This window comes from Eubalaena glacialis, chromosome 18 (assembly GCF_028564815.1).
Source record: "Eubalaena glacialis isolate mEubGla1 chromosome 18, mEubGla1.1.hap2.+ XY, whole genome shotgun sequence".
NCBI lineage: Eukaryota > Metazoa > Chordata > Mammalia > Artiodactyla > Balaenidae > Eubalaena > Eubalaena glacialis.
The window spans coordinates 56,031,924-56,044,501 of record NC_083733.1 but is presented as its reverse complement, the minus strand read 5'-3'; the positions used below and the strand labels follow the sequence as shown (position 1 = coordinate 56,044,501).

At 51.1% G+C, this 12,578-nt stretch overlaps 1 protein-coding gene across 1 annotated transcript; it reads right to left on the bottom strand.

Annotated features, from left to right (window-relative positions):
* Window positions 1–3,908: 3,908 nt before the first annotated feature.
* Window positions 3,909–6,216, bottom strand: LOC133078797 (galectin-7-like). The gene is made up of 4 exons (XM_061173970.1): window positions 6,174–6,216; window positions 5,658–5,746; window positions 4,693–4,894; window positions 3,909–4,045 (listed from the first exon to the last, which is right to left on the bottom strand). Exons 1-4 carry the CDS (start codon window positions 6,174–6,176, stop codon window positions 3,932–3,934), a joined length of 408 nt encoding a protein of 135 aa, XP_061029953.1. The 5' UTR covers window positions 6,177–6,216; the 3' UTR covers window positions 3,909–3,931.
* Window positions 6,217–12,578: the final 6,362 nt, after the last annotated feature.

Sequence of the window (12,578 nt, the reverse complement as noted above, 5' to 3'; positions counted from 1 at the left end):
GAAGTGAAAATTATAACACTATATTGTAGAGTGTATAACATATATGAATGTGACATATATAACAACAGTAGCACAAAATAAGGTGGGAAATGGAGATATATTGGAGCAATGCTGCTATATTTTACTGGAATTAAATCTGTATTAACATAAATTTGACTGTGATCATTTACAATGTATATAGTCATCCCTAGAGTGACCATTTAAAAACCAGCTTTCAAAATATACAGTTTAAAAAGAAACAACAGAGGAATTTAAATGGTATACTAAAAATTGTTTAACACAAAGGCAGGTAGTGAAGGACTAACAGAGTAAAAACAAATAGCAAGATGGCAGCCATGAAGCCAACTATATCAATCACGACATCAAGTGCGAATGAAATAAACATTCCAACCAAAAGTCAGAGATCAGGGCTTCCCTGGTGACGAAGTAGTTAAGAATCCGCCTGCCAATGCAGGGGACACGGGTTCGAGCCCTGGTCCGGGAAGATCCCACATGCCGCGGAACAGCTAAGCCCGTGCACCACAACTACTGAGCCTGTGCTCTAGAGCCCGCGTGCCACAACTACTGAAGCCCACACGCCTAGAGCCTGTGCCCCGCAACAAGAGAAGCCACCACAGTGAGAAGCTGGCACACCGCAACTAGAGAAAGCCCACGCGCAGCAACAAAGACCCAACGCAGCCAAAAATTAAAAAAAAAAAAAAAAAAAAAAAAAGTCAGAGATCGTCTGTGGTGGTCAGCTTCCAAACTGGCCTCCAATGATATTCACACCCTTGTGTGAACCCCTCCCAAATGGTACCAGGGTTGGTATGTGTGACTACGTTTCATCAAGAGAATATGGCAGAACTGATAGTATGTCACTTCTCAGACTGGGATATAAGAGACACTACAGCTTCTGTCTTGGCTTGCTCTCTTGCTCTCTCATTTCTCAATGACTCCCCCGGGAGGAGTCAGTAACTTCTTGAACAGTCCCACGTAAGTGTTCATGTGACAAGAAACTGAAAACTCCTGCCAACATCCATGTGTGTGAGCCCTCTTAGAAGAAGCTCCTCCAATCCCAGTCAAGCCTTTAGAGCAGGGGTTGCAGACTTTTTCTATAATGGTCACATAGTAAATATGTTAGGCATTGTGGGTGACCCAGTCTCTGTTGCAGCTCCCGAACTCCACGGGTGAAGCACAAAAGCAGCCAGTAGGCTATACATAAATGAAAGAGCATGGCTGTGTCCCAATAAAACTTATTTATGGACACTGAAATTTGAATTTCGCATCATTTGAAGTGTTAAGGAATGTTATTCTTCTTTTCATTTTTTTTCAGCTATTTTAAAATGTGAAAAACATTCTTAGATTGTGAGCCTTACTAAAACAGGTAATGGGTGGGTTTAACCAACAGCCATAGTTTGCCAAAACTTCTTTCGGGTGCTAGCAACTTTACTTATAGTTTGACTGTAACTGCATGAAAACTCAGCACCACAAGCTAGTTAAGCCACTCCTAGGTTCCTAACTTCAGCAACTGTAAGACAATAAATATGTGTTATTTTCTGATGTTACTGGGATAATTTGTTATGAAGCTACAGAGAATAATACATTTTCAGCCTGGATAAGAAAACAAGACCCAAGTATATGCTATCTACAAAAGACACACTTTAGATCTAAGACATAAATAAGTTGAAGGTAAAAGGATGAGAAAAGAAGTACTATGCAATCAGTAACCATAAGAGAGTAGAAGGACAAAATTAGTATCAGACACAATAGATGTTAAAAGAAATTTTACTAGAGACAAAGGACGTTTCATCATGATAAAAGGGTCAATACATCAAATATACACATCAAACTATGCACATATATTGCTAAGTGACAAAAAAGAGGTGAGTAGGTGAAAGTTGCTCAATTTTATGCAAGGAGGGAAAAAAATTGCATATACATGTGTTTAGAAGTGCAGAGAGTTTTGGAAAGATACACAAGAAATAAAGACACGGGTAACAGAAGTTTGCTCTTATAAAGGAGGACTTTCATATACATATTTTATATATTTATAGTTCTTTTTATTTTGAAATGACTAACACAGAAAGTTGTAAGTACAGTACAAACATGTTTTTCCCTACACTCATTTGAGAATAAGTTGCCAACATGCTTCCTAATCACCTTCAAATACTTTATTGTGTATTTCTACAAACGAGAACATCCTCTTGCATGTCCACTGTAAGGCAACAGTGAGAATCAGGAAATTAACAGATGGATAACAGATTAACAGATGGATAACTACCGTAATTAACAGATTAATAGATGGATAACTACCATAATTAACAGATTAACAGATGGATAACTACCATCTATTCCGAGACCCCAACCACCTTTACCAGTTGTCCCAACAACTATATTTTCCACTGCATACTTTGAAATTTGTACTGTAGGTATATCTTTAAATTAATATATATTTTTAAAATTATATATATTAAAAATTATATATATATTAAAAGTGATATTATATATATAAAATTCCTTTAACACGCAAATAAAAATAAACATAATGAGCCCTGGGACCAGGGGAATTCAGACTTTCCCGGGTCCTCCAGTGGGAGAGGGTGTCCTTCATTCCACGACCCACCCAGAGATACACTCTCAAGGGCCGGGCATGGGGGTGAGGTGGCTTCAGCCGAAGGGTCTCAAGGGGCAGAAAAACGGGTCCAGAAAAAGCTCAAGTCTCGCGGCAGGGTTTGGTCTTCCCACCACCCTAGCTGTTTCAGGTTCAGTCGGCAAGCAGCCCCACCTTGCTGAGCCTCCGTTTTTAAACTGCAACTTCTCCAGCGGCCCAAGGGAAGGGGGGAGATCTGTCTGTCACACTTTGGCCGGAGTCCGGGCCGGAAGCCTGAGGTACATCCGCCAGGGGTGCGGATCCGGACTTTCGGAGACCCGGGCCCAAACCCACTGTGAGCTGCTGGCACGCTGCCCGCCCCCCCCCCTCCCCGGCCTCCCCCGGCTCCATCCGCAGCTGCGAACCAGGGCCGCTGCGAGCGCCTCGCTGAGGGTGCGAGGCTGGGGGCGCTCGCTTGGTCCCGGCTCCCCCGCCAACCACAGCTATTTAAGGGCGACCCAGCGACCCCCAGAAACCAGAAAATCCCCACCTGGCGGTCGGGGGTGACTGGGCGTCTGTATGTACCCAACTCCCCCTACCCCCTAGAATCTCGGGGAGGGCCGGGGTCTCGGGGCCGTCGGGCGAGCCCAGATGGACGAAGTGTGTGAACACGCTCGACGGCAGCGGAGACACAGGAGCCCGGCCGTTCGCTTTCCCCGTCTTCTCCGCGGGGAGGCTGCAGCTTCAGTGCGTGTCTGCCCCGGGGCGCGACCGTCGGAGGCCTGTCCTGACTCGTGAACAGATGGGAGGCAGGCGAGGCCCGGATCTGCCTCCAAGCCCCATCCCGCGCCACCCCGTCTACAGGTGCCAGTATGTAGGCGAAACCGGTGAGAGGCAAGAAGAGGGACACCGGCGCAGGGAGCCTGAGATTCACGCACCCGGGGTCTCCAAGGGACCTGTTTGCAGACGTACCGATTGGGGGGGTCCCTTACACCCAGGGAGCGGGCGCCAAGGGATGGCTTGGGCCCCTGCAACTTCCCTAAAGTCGCCCCCCACCGCATTACCACCTGGCTGCTTCGCAAAGTGCTGCAGGGGGGCAAGCCAAAGCCCCACCCCCGCCAGATCGTGACCCTCCTCAGGCCTCCAGGGACACAAAGTGCCCTCGGAGATCCAGGCCCGGACCCGCCCCGGCCACGCAATCGCTGTGTGACCCTTAGTCAGTGTCTTCACCTCCCTGAGCCTGCTATCCTCGTCTATGTGAAGGAGACACAGACACACAGGAGGCGCACAGACGAGAAGCTAAGACTTTATTTGCCACCCAAGACCCCTGCGCCCTGTCCCCACCAGCCCTCCTGGGAAGGCTCAGAAGATCTTCACCAAATCCAGCTGCACGTCCCCGCCCACCTCCACAAAGACCGCGCGCTCTGGTGGGAGCCGGTAGACAAAGTCGTGGTATACCGAGTCCTCGACCACAACCTGCAGGGGCGAGGAGACAGGGTTTAGGGTTCCCGAGGCGACTGCGGGGTCATTCCCGACTCGTACCCACGCTGCGTGACCTCGTCACCCACGCAACCCCGCATTAAGGAAAAGGGCTACTCTTGATTCTAAGCCCTTGCTGTGAGGATTCAATGAGTTCATTGTTGGCACGGGAGTGCTTTTTAAGCTTTGGCGGTGGATGTGGTCTCCACGGTGCCCGCGTCCACCGCCTCACTGTGACGCACAGATTGAAAGTGGAGAACGGCCTGGTTGGTGGAGGGTCTACAGCGACCACTCCCTGCTGGGACTTATTTTGGGTCCTGTCTCCCAACCCAGCCATCCCCCTGCCCCAGAGCCGCTACGTCAGACGCCAGTGGACAGGGAAGAGGGTCCGGGATGTCCACGCCTCCCTCCTGGACACCCACCCTTTGGGCTCTTGCTCTCGCGTCCTTGCCACCGCCATACGCCTGCCTTCTAGTGCGCTTGCGCCACGGGAGGTGAGGGACTGGGGACGCCCTGCCCAGCCTTGGCCGCGCCTTTGCTCCCCACCTCCGCCAAGGGCCTTCCTGGCCTTGCCAAGGGCCTTCCTGGCCTTGCCAAGGGAAGAGACCTGGGTGTTGGCGGCCACCCCTGTGGCAGAGACGCACCTTGAAGCCTTTTCTGCTGGCGATGAGGAGCAGGTCGAAGGACTGCCCACGCTGGAAGGGAATGCCTAAGCCACGCTCCTCCGAGCCCCAGGCACCACACTCCAGGCTGTTGAAGACCACCGAGGATTCATCCAGCCGGGGGTTGAAATGCAGGACGGTCTCACTATCCGGCCCGTCATTGCACAGCAGGTTTATGTAGAACCTGGTAGGTGGCGGATGGGAGGGGGCGTCGGAGAAAGGACTTCCCGATTGCCAGAGCACATCCAAGTTTACAGGGACCCGAGAGCCACACGCCAGTGAAGGAGGGGTGGTGGACTGGGGGCCAAGGAGCCCAGATCGCAGGACATCCAGAAACCAACTGGGGACCTGGACACACATCCACCTAGGCGAGGGGCACTGTACTATGGCCTGGGTCCCCCTCATTTCCAGAGTCTGGGAGTTGCCAAGGAGTCATGGTCCTGAAGACCAGGGTGCTCCTGGTTCCCAAGTGTTCTCCTGTTCCCAACCAGAGTGCTCCTGATCCCCCAATGCCCAGAGGGCTGGGGACAATACCAGGGACCCCAGTATTCCCAGGCATCGTAGATTCCCAGAAATCCTGAAGCTCCCGACCCAGGAAGTCATAGGTTTGATTGCTGAGGCCTCCCAGGTGCCCAGGGCACCTCTGACTCACAGGCTGTTTTTCCACAGTTGCTTCAGATTCAGACTGGAAGTCATAGGATTATAAGTAAGAACCTTGGATTGCCCTGGATCCCCCAGATTCTTAGAAGGATGCAGGGACCCCAGGTACACTGTCCTGGGACAAATGAGTGAAGACATCAGATTCCAGAAGGTGGGAAATAGCCTGGGGATTCCAAGATCCTGGTGGGCAAAGTTGGCCTGGGGCTTCGTTCTCTGGGCCGTAAGAAGTGGGGTCAGCTGAGCCTGGAGACCTCCCACCCCTTACCGCTGAGGCTTGGGGGTCTCACCTGTCAGCCCCGGTGTGGACAACACCACGAACAATCATCACGGTGCCGGCTCCGAAGCCATCGGGCACCGAGGTCTTGTAGGGCACTTTCTGCAGCAGCAGGAGTGGGGGCCAAAGTGGATCAGGGAGGCAGAGGAGAGAGACAGATGGGTCAGCGCCGGGGAGAACATGACCAGGACCCAGACCAGCAGAATCAGAGAGAAGAAAGGGCACAGAGGCAAAGGAAAGAGAGCCAGGCGTAGGGAAAGGGTTGGAGAGCGGAACACAAAGAATCAACAGGAAGATATTCAGAGAGGTAGAAAGTAAGGGGGAAACACCAAGGGGGAGATGGGAGCATGGGATGGATTGGGTCAACCCAGAAACAACAGCCCAGAACGTCATAGCACGCCCGAACACCCACTTTCTCCTTGAAACAGGAGACCTCAGCCAAGGCCCAGCCCCTACCCCATTCCGGTGCAGCCTTCGGTCCAAAACCTCCCCACCTCCACACCCCCGAAGCACCCACAAATCTCCCTACCATGGCTGGGAACAGCGGACAGGCAGTGGTGGTGGTGGGTATGGCTGCTGGGACCTTAAGTAAAAGCAGGGCGTGGCTGGCCCTGGTGACTCACCATCACCCCTTTCCACACCCACCACCCACACCTGGCACAGACCCTGGCCCTGGGGCCATGCTGGCCAGCACCCTCCTTCTAGGGCCTCTGACACCCCTGCAATCCCTGAGTATTCCCAGGTGTACGGTCCCTCTCCTCTGAGCTAATAATGATAGGAACAGTTAACAGTAATAATAATAATAACATTATAAGGACTTCCCTGGCGGTACAGTGGTTAAGAATCCACCTGCCAGGGGAGAGGACACAGGTTCGATCCCTAGTCCAGGAAGATCCCACATGCCTCAGAGCAACTAAGCTCGTGCACCACAACTACTGAGCCTGCGCTCTAGAGCCTGTGAGCCACAACTACTGAGCCTGCGTGCCACAGCTACTGAGCCCGTGTGCCACAACTATTGAAGCCCGCGGGCCTAGAGCCCGTGCTCTGCAACAAGAGAAGCCACCGCAATGAGAAACCCGTGCTCGCCACAGCTAGAGAAAGCCTGTGTGCAGCAACGAAGACCCAACGCAGCCAAAAATAAATAAATAAATTTATTTATTAAAAAAAAAAAACATCAGTGAAGGCTCATTGAGCCACCATCCCTCCAGCCCTACCTTCCTGGTGCCTGGCAGAGAGAAAACACTCTCATGCCCATTTCATCATGGAAAACTCGAGTCCTGAGAGGCTAAGCTGTGGGCTGCAACTCTGGACCCTCTCTCCCAGGTTAGGACCTGCTGACTAGGGCTAAGGATGTGTCTGCACTGAAATTCCAGTTTATGCTTCTGTAATATAATAATAACCATGGCACCAACAATAATAATAGAAAAGGGAGCTCAGAGGGGCAGGATATTTTGCCTGATGGTCAAGGCTGTCTCCTTGGTGCCTAGTGCAGTGCCTGGCACACGTAAGTACTCTGTAAATATGGGTGAAAGAAGGAATAAAAGATAACACAGCTGCCATTAACGAAGCCTCCGGCCTTTCTAGCATGTGCGAGAGACCGCTGATCTCAGATAGGCCACTGAGGGAGGGCCATTGATCCCCCTTATTTGACAGATAAGGAAACTGAGGCTCAGAAATGAGAAGCAGTTTGCCCAAAAAACACAGCTGGGCAGAACCACGGGGACTGTGTCTCTGGCTTTCTTGATCTCTGGAAGTTGCTCTCTGGTTTATTCTGTCTCCAGGATGCCCTAGTCTCTCTGACTCTCTGTCTCTCTGGCTGTCCTGTGTCTCTGTCCCCCCGCCCCCCGACGTGTTCCTGTTTCTCTCCTTCGAGTCTCTCTCCCTCCTCCTCCCAGAACCCTTCCTCTCTCCCATCCGATGTTCAGGACAAGGGGGCGGGGAAGGAGGGGTGTCCTAGGACCCGCCCCCCAGCCAGACCAAGGAAGAGAAAAAAGTGGGACCCTCCACCCAGGCCCATTTCCACTCCCCACAGCCCAAAACTCCAGAAGAGGAATCCAGGTATGAAGGGTGGGGTCAGAGGGAGAATGCTGAAAGAGGGTTCTGGAAGACAGGGAACGGGCAGGTGGGGGAGCTGGGCAGAAGCCCCTCCTAGCAGCCCCCTCTCCGTTTCCACCGCCCTACTCCCCGCACCCCACCCCCATCGGCGCCCCACCCGGCAGAGGGAGAAGAGGCCTGGGGCAGAGCCAGGAACGGAAGCTCTGGGTGGAGACAAGCAGACTCAGAACCTGGGCCACAGCCTCGCGGGCGTCCCAGCCTCCCTCCAGGCCCCTGACCACGCAGCTAGGGCAGTTGGAGGAGCCAGGGCCTCGGAGAGGGAGGCTGGGCAGCTGCATTTAGGCCTTTCGTTGGGGGCTGCAGGCACCCCCATTTGGCAGAGGAGAAAGCAGGCTTAGAGAGGGCCAGCCTCTCACCAAGGCCTCACAGCAAGGACGGGCCAGGGCCTGGGCTGGAGCTGCTCTGTGTGCCAAGGGCACCTCATCGGAACTTTCAATAGAGAGGACAGTGGGGTCTGAGGTGGTACCACCAACATCTACTCGGGTGGAGAGTTTCCCAGGATGATGGACTCCATTACTCTGATCACTAAGGGTGACCCTTTTCTATCCCTCATTCTGTATATTGCTGTGTATCCCACTAGCTCATCTTTTCCCTGATTTCTTCATTGTGGTGGGATATTTCTCCACATGCTTCCGCCCTGCAAGTCCTGACTTGACCTGGATGTTTGGCCAAATGTTTGCATTCAGTCTGTTACCAGTTTGATTGCTAGTTCATTTCTCAGAAGTCAGATATGGGCGTCCTGGATGGATTCTTATTCATTTGTGTTGATTATCTTCGATCAGTTCTGGAATAATATGCTTAGGAGCATTTTTGTTTCACCTCTAAATAAGTGGTGGATGTCCTTATTTCCCAATACTCTTTTTGTTTCCTCGAGCTGTAGGTCACGCTCGTAAATCATCCAGGTTTTAGCAGAACACTTCCATGAGCCTTGACAATATACAGACCTGGGCAACCACCACCCCAACCAAGTTTTAGCCCCTGAAACAGCCAGTCCCCCTCCACCTGCCCCAGGAAACACTGTCACTCCTCAGCATTTAAGAGCCACCAAGTTCATTTGCCATGAAAACAAAGAGAGGGCTGCCCAGCGGGCGGAGTTTGCTGGCTTTCCCCTCCTTCAGAAGTAACTGGGGCGAAGAGTACGAAGTGTACCACGGTGTTTGTAGGAATTGAAAATCCCAGGCTCTGTCCATGTCAGCTTCTTGGAGACTTTGGGTTGGTTTTCATATACAGTGAAGATAATTCAGGGGCTGGATTGGTTTTGTAAATTCGTTTACCAATGAGGAAAATGACATGTTTTAAAAATCTGACCTTTTTTTTTTTTCTTGGCCCTGCTGTGCTTGACTTGTGGGATCTTTTTCCCCTGATGAGGAATTGAACCCGGGCCCTCGGCAATGAAAGCACCGAGTCCTAACCACCGGACCACCAGGGAATTCCCCAAAATGTGACTTTTTCTTAAGCTAGGAAGTCCACTGGAAACCTTACAGTTTTATTGATAAATATAGTAAATTGTATCAACTCAATCACTTGCTAAGGAGAAGCAGTTGCTGTCATATTTGGTTCCATTGATCAACTGAGTTCATTAAACCCCTTTAAACATTTTAATCAGAATGTGGGATTTTGACATGTTGAGTTTTAAGTATTTCCACTGTCTCTCCAAGTCCTAAGTAACCTTGTACATTTCCATCTTGCAGTGTGAAAACACTGATTTGCTGTTTCTCCTCCTCTTCTGCCTTCCTTTCCTTCTTCTGCTGAGCACTTGGGTGCTCCAGCTGTTATGCTGGTGAGTAAGTGCTGCCTCTGGGGGGTGGGGGGCCCACAGGGTGGGGTGAGGGGGCTGAGGGGGCACCCCTCCCCCAGGGCTGGGTCAGCTGGGGTGTCAGAGGGAGCCGGGGAGGAGGGCGCTCAGCAGAGGCTGGCCCTCAGGAGGGGGGCGAGGAGGGCGGCGGGACAGAGGGGAGCGCAGCCCCAACGTGGGAGGAGGTGTCTGGGCAGGGGTGAGGGTCCCTGAGAGGTGCTGGAGCCCAGCCCGGGCGGGGGGCTTCCCCGTGGGGAGGAAATGCCGTGGGGGTGTCAGCGATGGAAGGAAGTCCAGAGCTGCTCTCTCCCTGTCAGAGGAGGGACGTACAGATGTGCACCAAAGAAATGGGCTGTGACCCCTGTGACATCGGACTGGAAATGGAGGTGTCCGTGTGAGCTAATAATTACATGATTAAATTTATGTTAGTATTTTTAGGTGTGATTTGTACTGTGGTTATATAGGAGAATTATGCTTCAAAAATGCACACTGAAGGGACTTCCCTGATGGTCCAGTTTAAGACCCCGCACTCCCAATGCAGGGGGCCCGGGTTTGATACCTGGTCAGGGAACTAGATCCCCCCTGCTGCAACGAAGACCTGGTGCAGCCAAATAAATTTTTAAAAAATGCACACTGAAGTATTTAGGGGTGAAGTGTCATGATGTCTGCAACTTGCCTTCCAATGGCTCCCAGAGAGAAATGGCAGATGTGGGAAATATGAACGCACCTGGGAGCCTAGATGACGTCTCTGCAGGTGTTCGTTGTCCTCTTCTTTTAACTTTTCTGTAAGTGTGAAAATTTTCAAAATGGTGGGGGAATAAATCAAACTTGGGGTTCTGACGTTACAGAATCCGGGCTACCGTGGTTCCCAAAAAGAGCATCCTCTCCAACATCCTTACCCCCCAGATGAGGCCTTGGAAAGCAGTGGAGACAAGAAGAACCTCCCTGGAGGCAGAACCAGAACCAGTCTTTGATCTTCATGTCCAGTGGGCTTGACCTTTGCTATGGACCAGTGTCTGCTGCACGTTGCCCTGTTTCCCGTTTCCTGAATAAGAATGCCTTCACCTTAGTTTATTGGGTGTCTAGGGCCAGCCTTGGCTGGGCGTGACAAAGAGGACTGTGTGTGTCTTCCACCAAAATCCTGGCCTCTGGGCTGGACACAGTAACCAGATGGGCGCTTAGGGTTGTCTCCATTGGAAGAGGAGGTGAGTGGTCTGGGTAGGGGAAGAAGAGGACAGATGAATATTATTGTAGACAAAGGGGTGGCCTGTAACAGGGAGCACCAGCTGACCATCCAATACCCACTGTCACTTTCTTTCTTAATCAGACTCCTGACTCAGTCCAGGATGGCCATGTGGCTGTTGCATTTCCCCGGGTTCCAGTTACTTTTGTTGTGAAGCCAATTACCCCAACGCTTTGCGGCTTAAAACAGCCATAGTGTGTGTGTAGGCTCATGGCTTCTGTAGGTCAAGGGTTCGGACAGGGCACAGAGGGAATGGCTTGTCTTAAGGTTCCATGATATCTGGGCAACCTCTGTTACTACGGGGCTGGGATCATCTGGGTGACCTGCACACAGCCTTCCTAGGGAGCCTGTGCATCTTCAGAGTAGCCAGACTTCCTTCACGGCAGCTCAGGGCTCCAAAAGCCAGTGCCCTTTCAGCTCACCAGATGAAAGCTGCCTCCTCTTTTCTAACCTGCTCTGGGAAGTCATGCTAAATCTCTTCATGCTACATTCTATTTCTTATGAGTGAACAACTGAGGTTGGCCTGCATTTAAGCCTCCACTTCATGGTAGCAGAAGTGCCAAAGAATTGGTGGAGGTATTTTTGGTATTAATTTCATACTTTTGTTATTTTTTTTATGATTTAATTTAATTTTTATTTTTTTTGGCTGTGTTGGGTCTTCGTTGCAGTGCGCGGGCTTCTCATTGCACTGCGGTGGCTTCTCTTGTTGCGGAGCACGGGCTCTAGGTGCGCGGGCTTCAGTAGTTGCAGCACGCGGGCTCAGTAGTTGTAGCTCGCGGGTTTAGTTGCCCCACGGCATGTGGGGTCTTCCCGGACCAGGGATCGAACCTGTGTCTCCTGCACTGGCAGGCGGATTTTTAACCACTGCGCCACCAGGGAAGTCCCTTGTTATTTGTTATTTGTTATTTGTTATTTGTTATTTGTTATTTTTAAAACTAATTTTTTATTTTTAAATGATTTATTTGCAACACAGCCCAGTCCCCATCATTTCAATACAGCTAAACATGCTAAGTTTAATTAATTAATTAATTTATTTATTATTTTTGGCTGTGTTGGGTCTTCGTTTCTGTGCAAGGGCTTTCTCTAGTTGTGGCGAGCGGGGCCACTCTTCATCGCGGTGTGCGGGCCTTTCACTGTCATGGCCTCTCTTGTTGTGGAGCACAAACTCCAGACGCGCAGGCTCAGTAGTCGTGGCTCACGGGCCCAGTTGCTCCGTGGCATGTGGAATCTTCCCAGGCCAGGGCTCGAACCCGTGTCCCCTGCATTGGCAGGCAGATTCTCAACCACTGCGCCACCAGGGAAGCCCCCCTTGTTATTTTTTAATCAACGTTATTCATGCACATAGTCTACAGATTCAAATAGTGGGTAAACAACATCTTTCCTCCCACCCATCTGTCCACTTCTCCAGCCCAACATAGCTTTTTAAAAAAATGATTATTATTATTTTGGCCTCGTCGTGCATGCGGGATCTTAGTTCCCCAACCAGGGATCAAACCCGTGCCCCATGCAGAGGAAGTGCAGAGCCTTAACCACTGGACCAGCAGAGAAGTCCCCTGGTGGGTGTATTTTAAAACCACTACATCCACTTCCCTTTGCAACCACAGGTAGCTAAATGCATGTAAGTGGATATTCTGTGTGGGGCTTCTGGAAAGTTCTTTGCAGGAAACTGACCCAGCAGCAGAAGAGCCATTTGACCCTCCACCTTCCTCGTCCTTCCTGTCTGAAACATACCATGATCAGAAATTTTGGTCAGGAAGTAAAACCTGTACCTGCAGACAGAA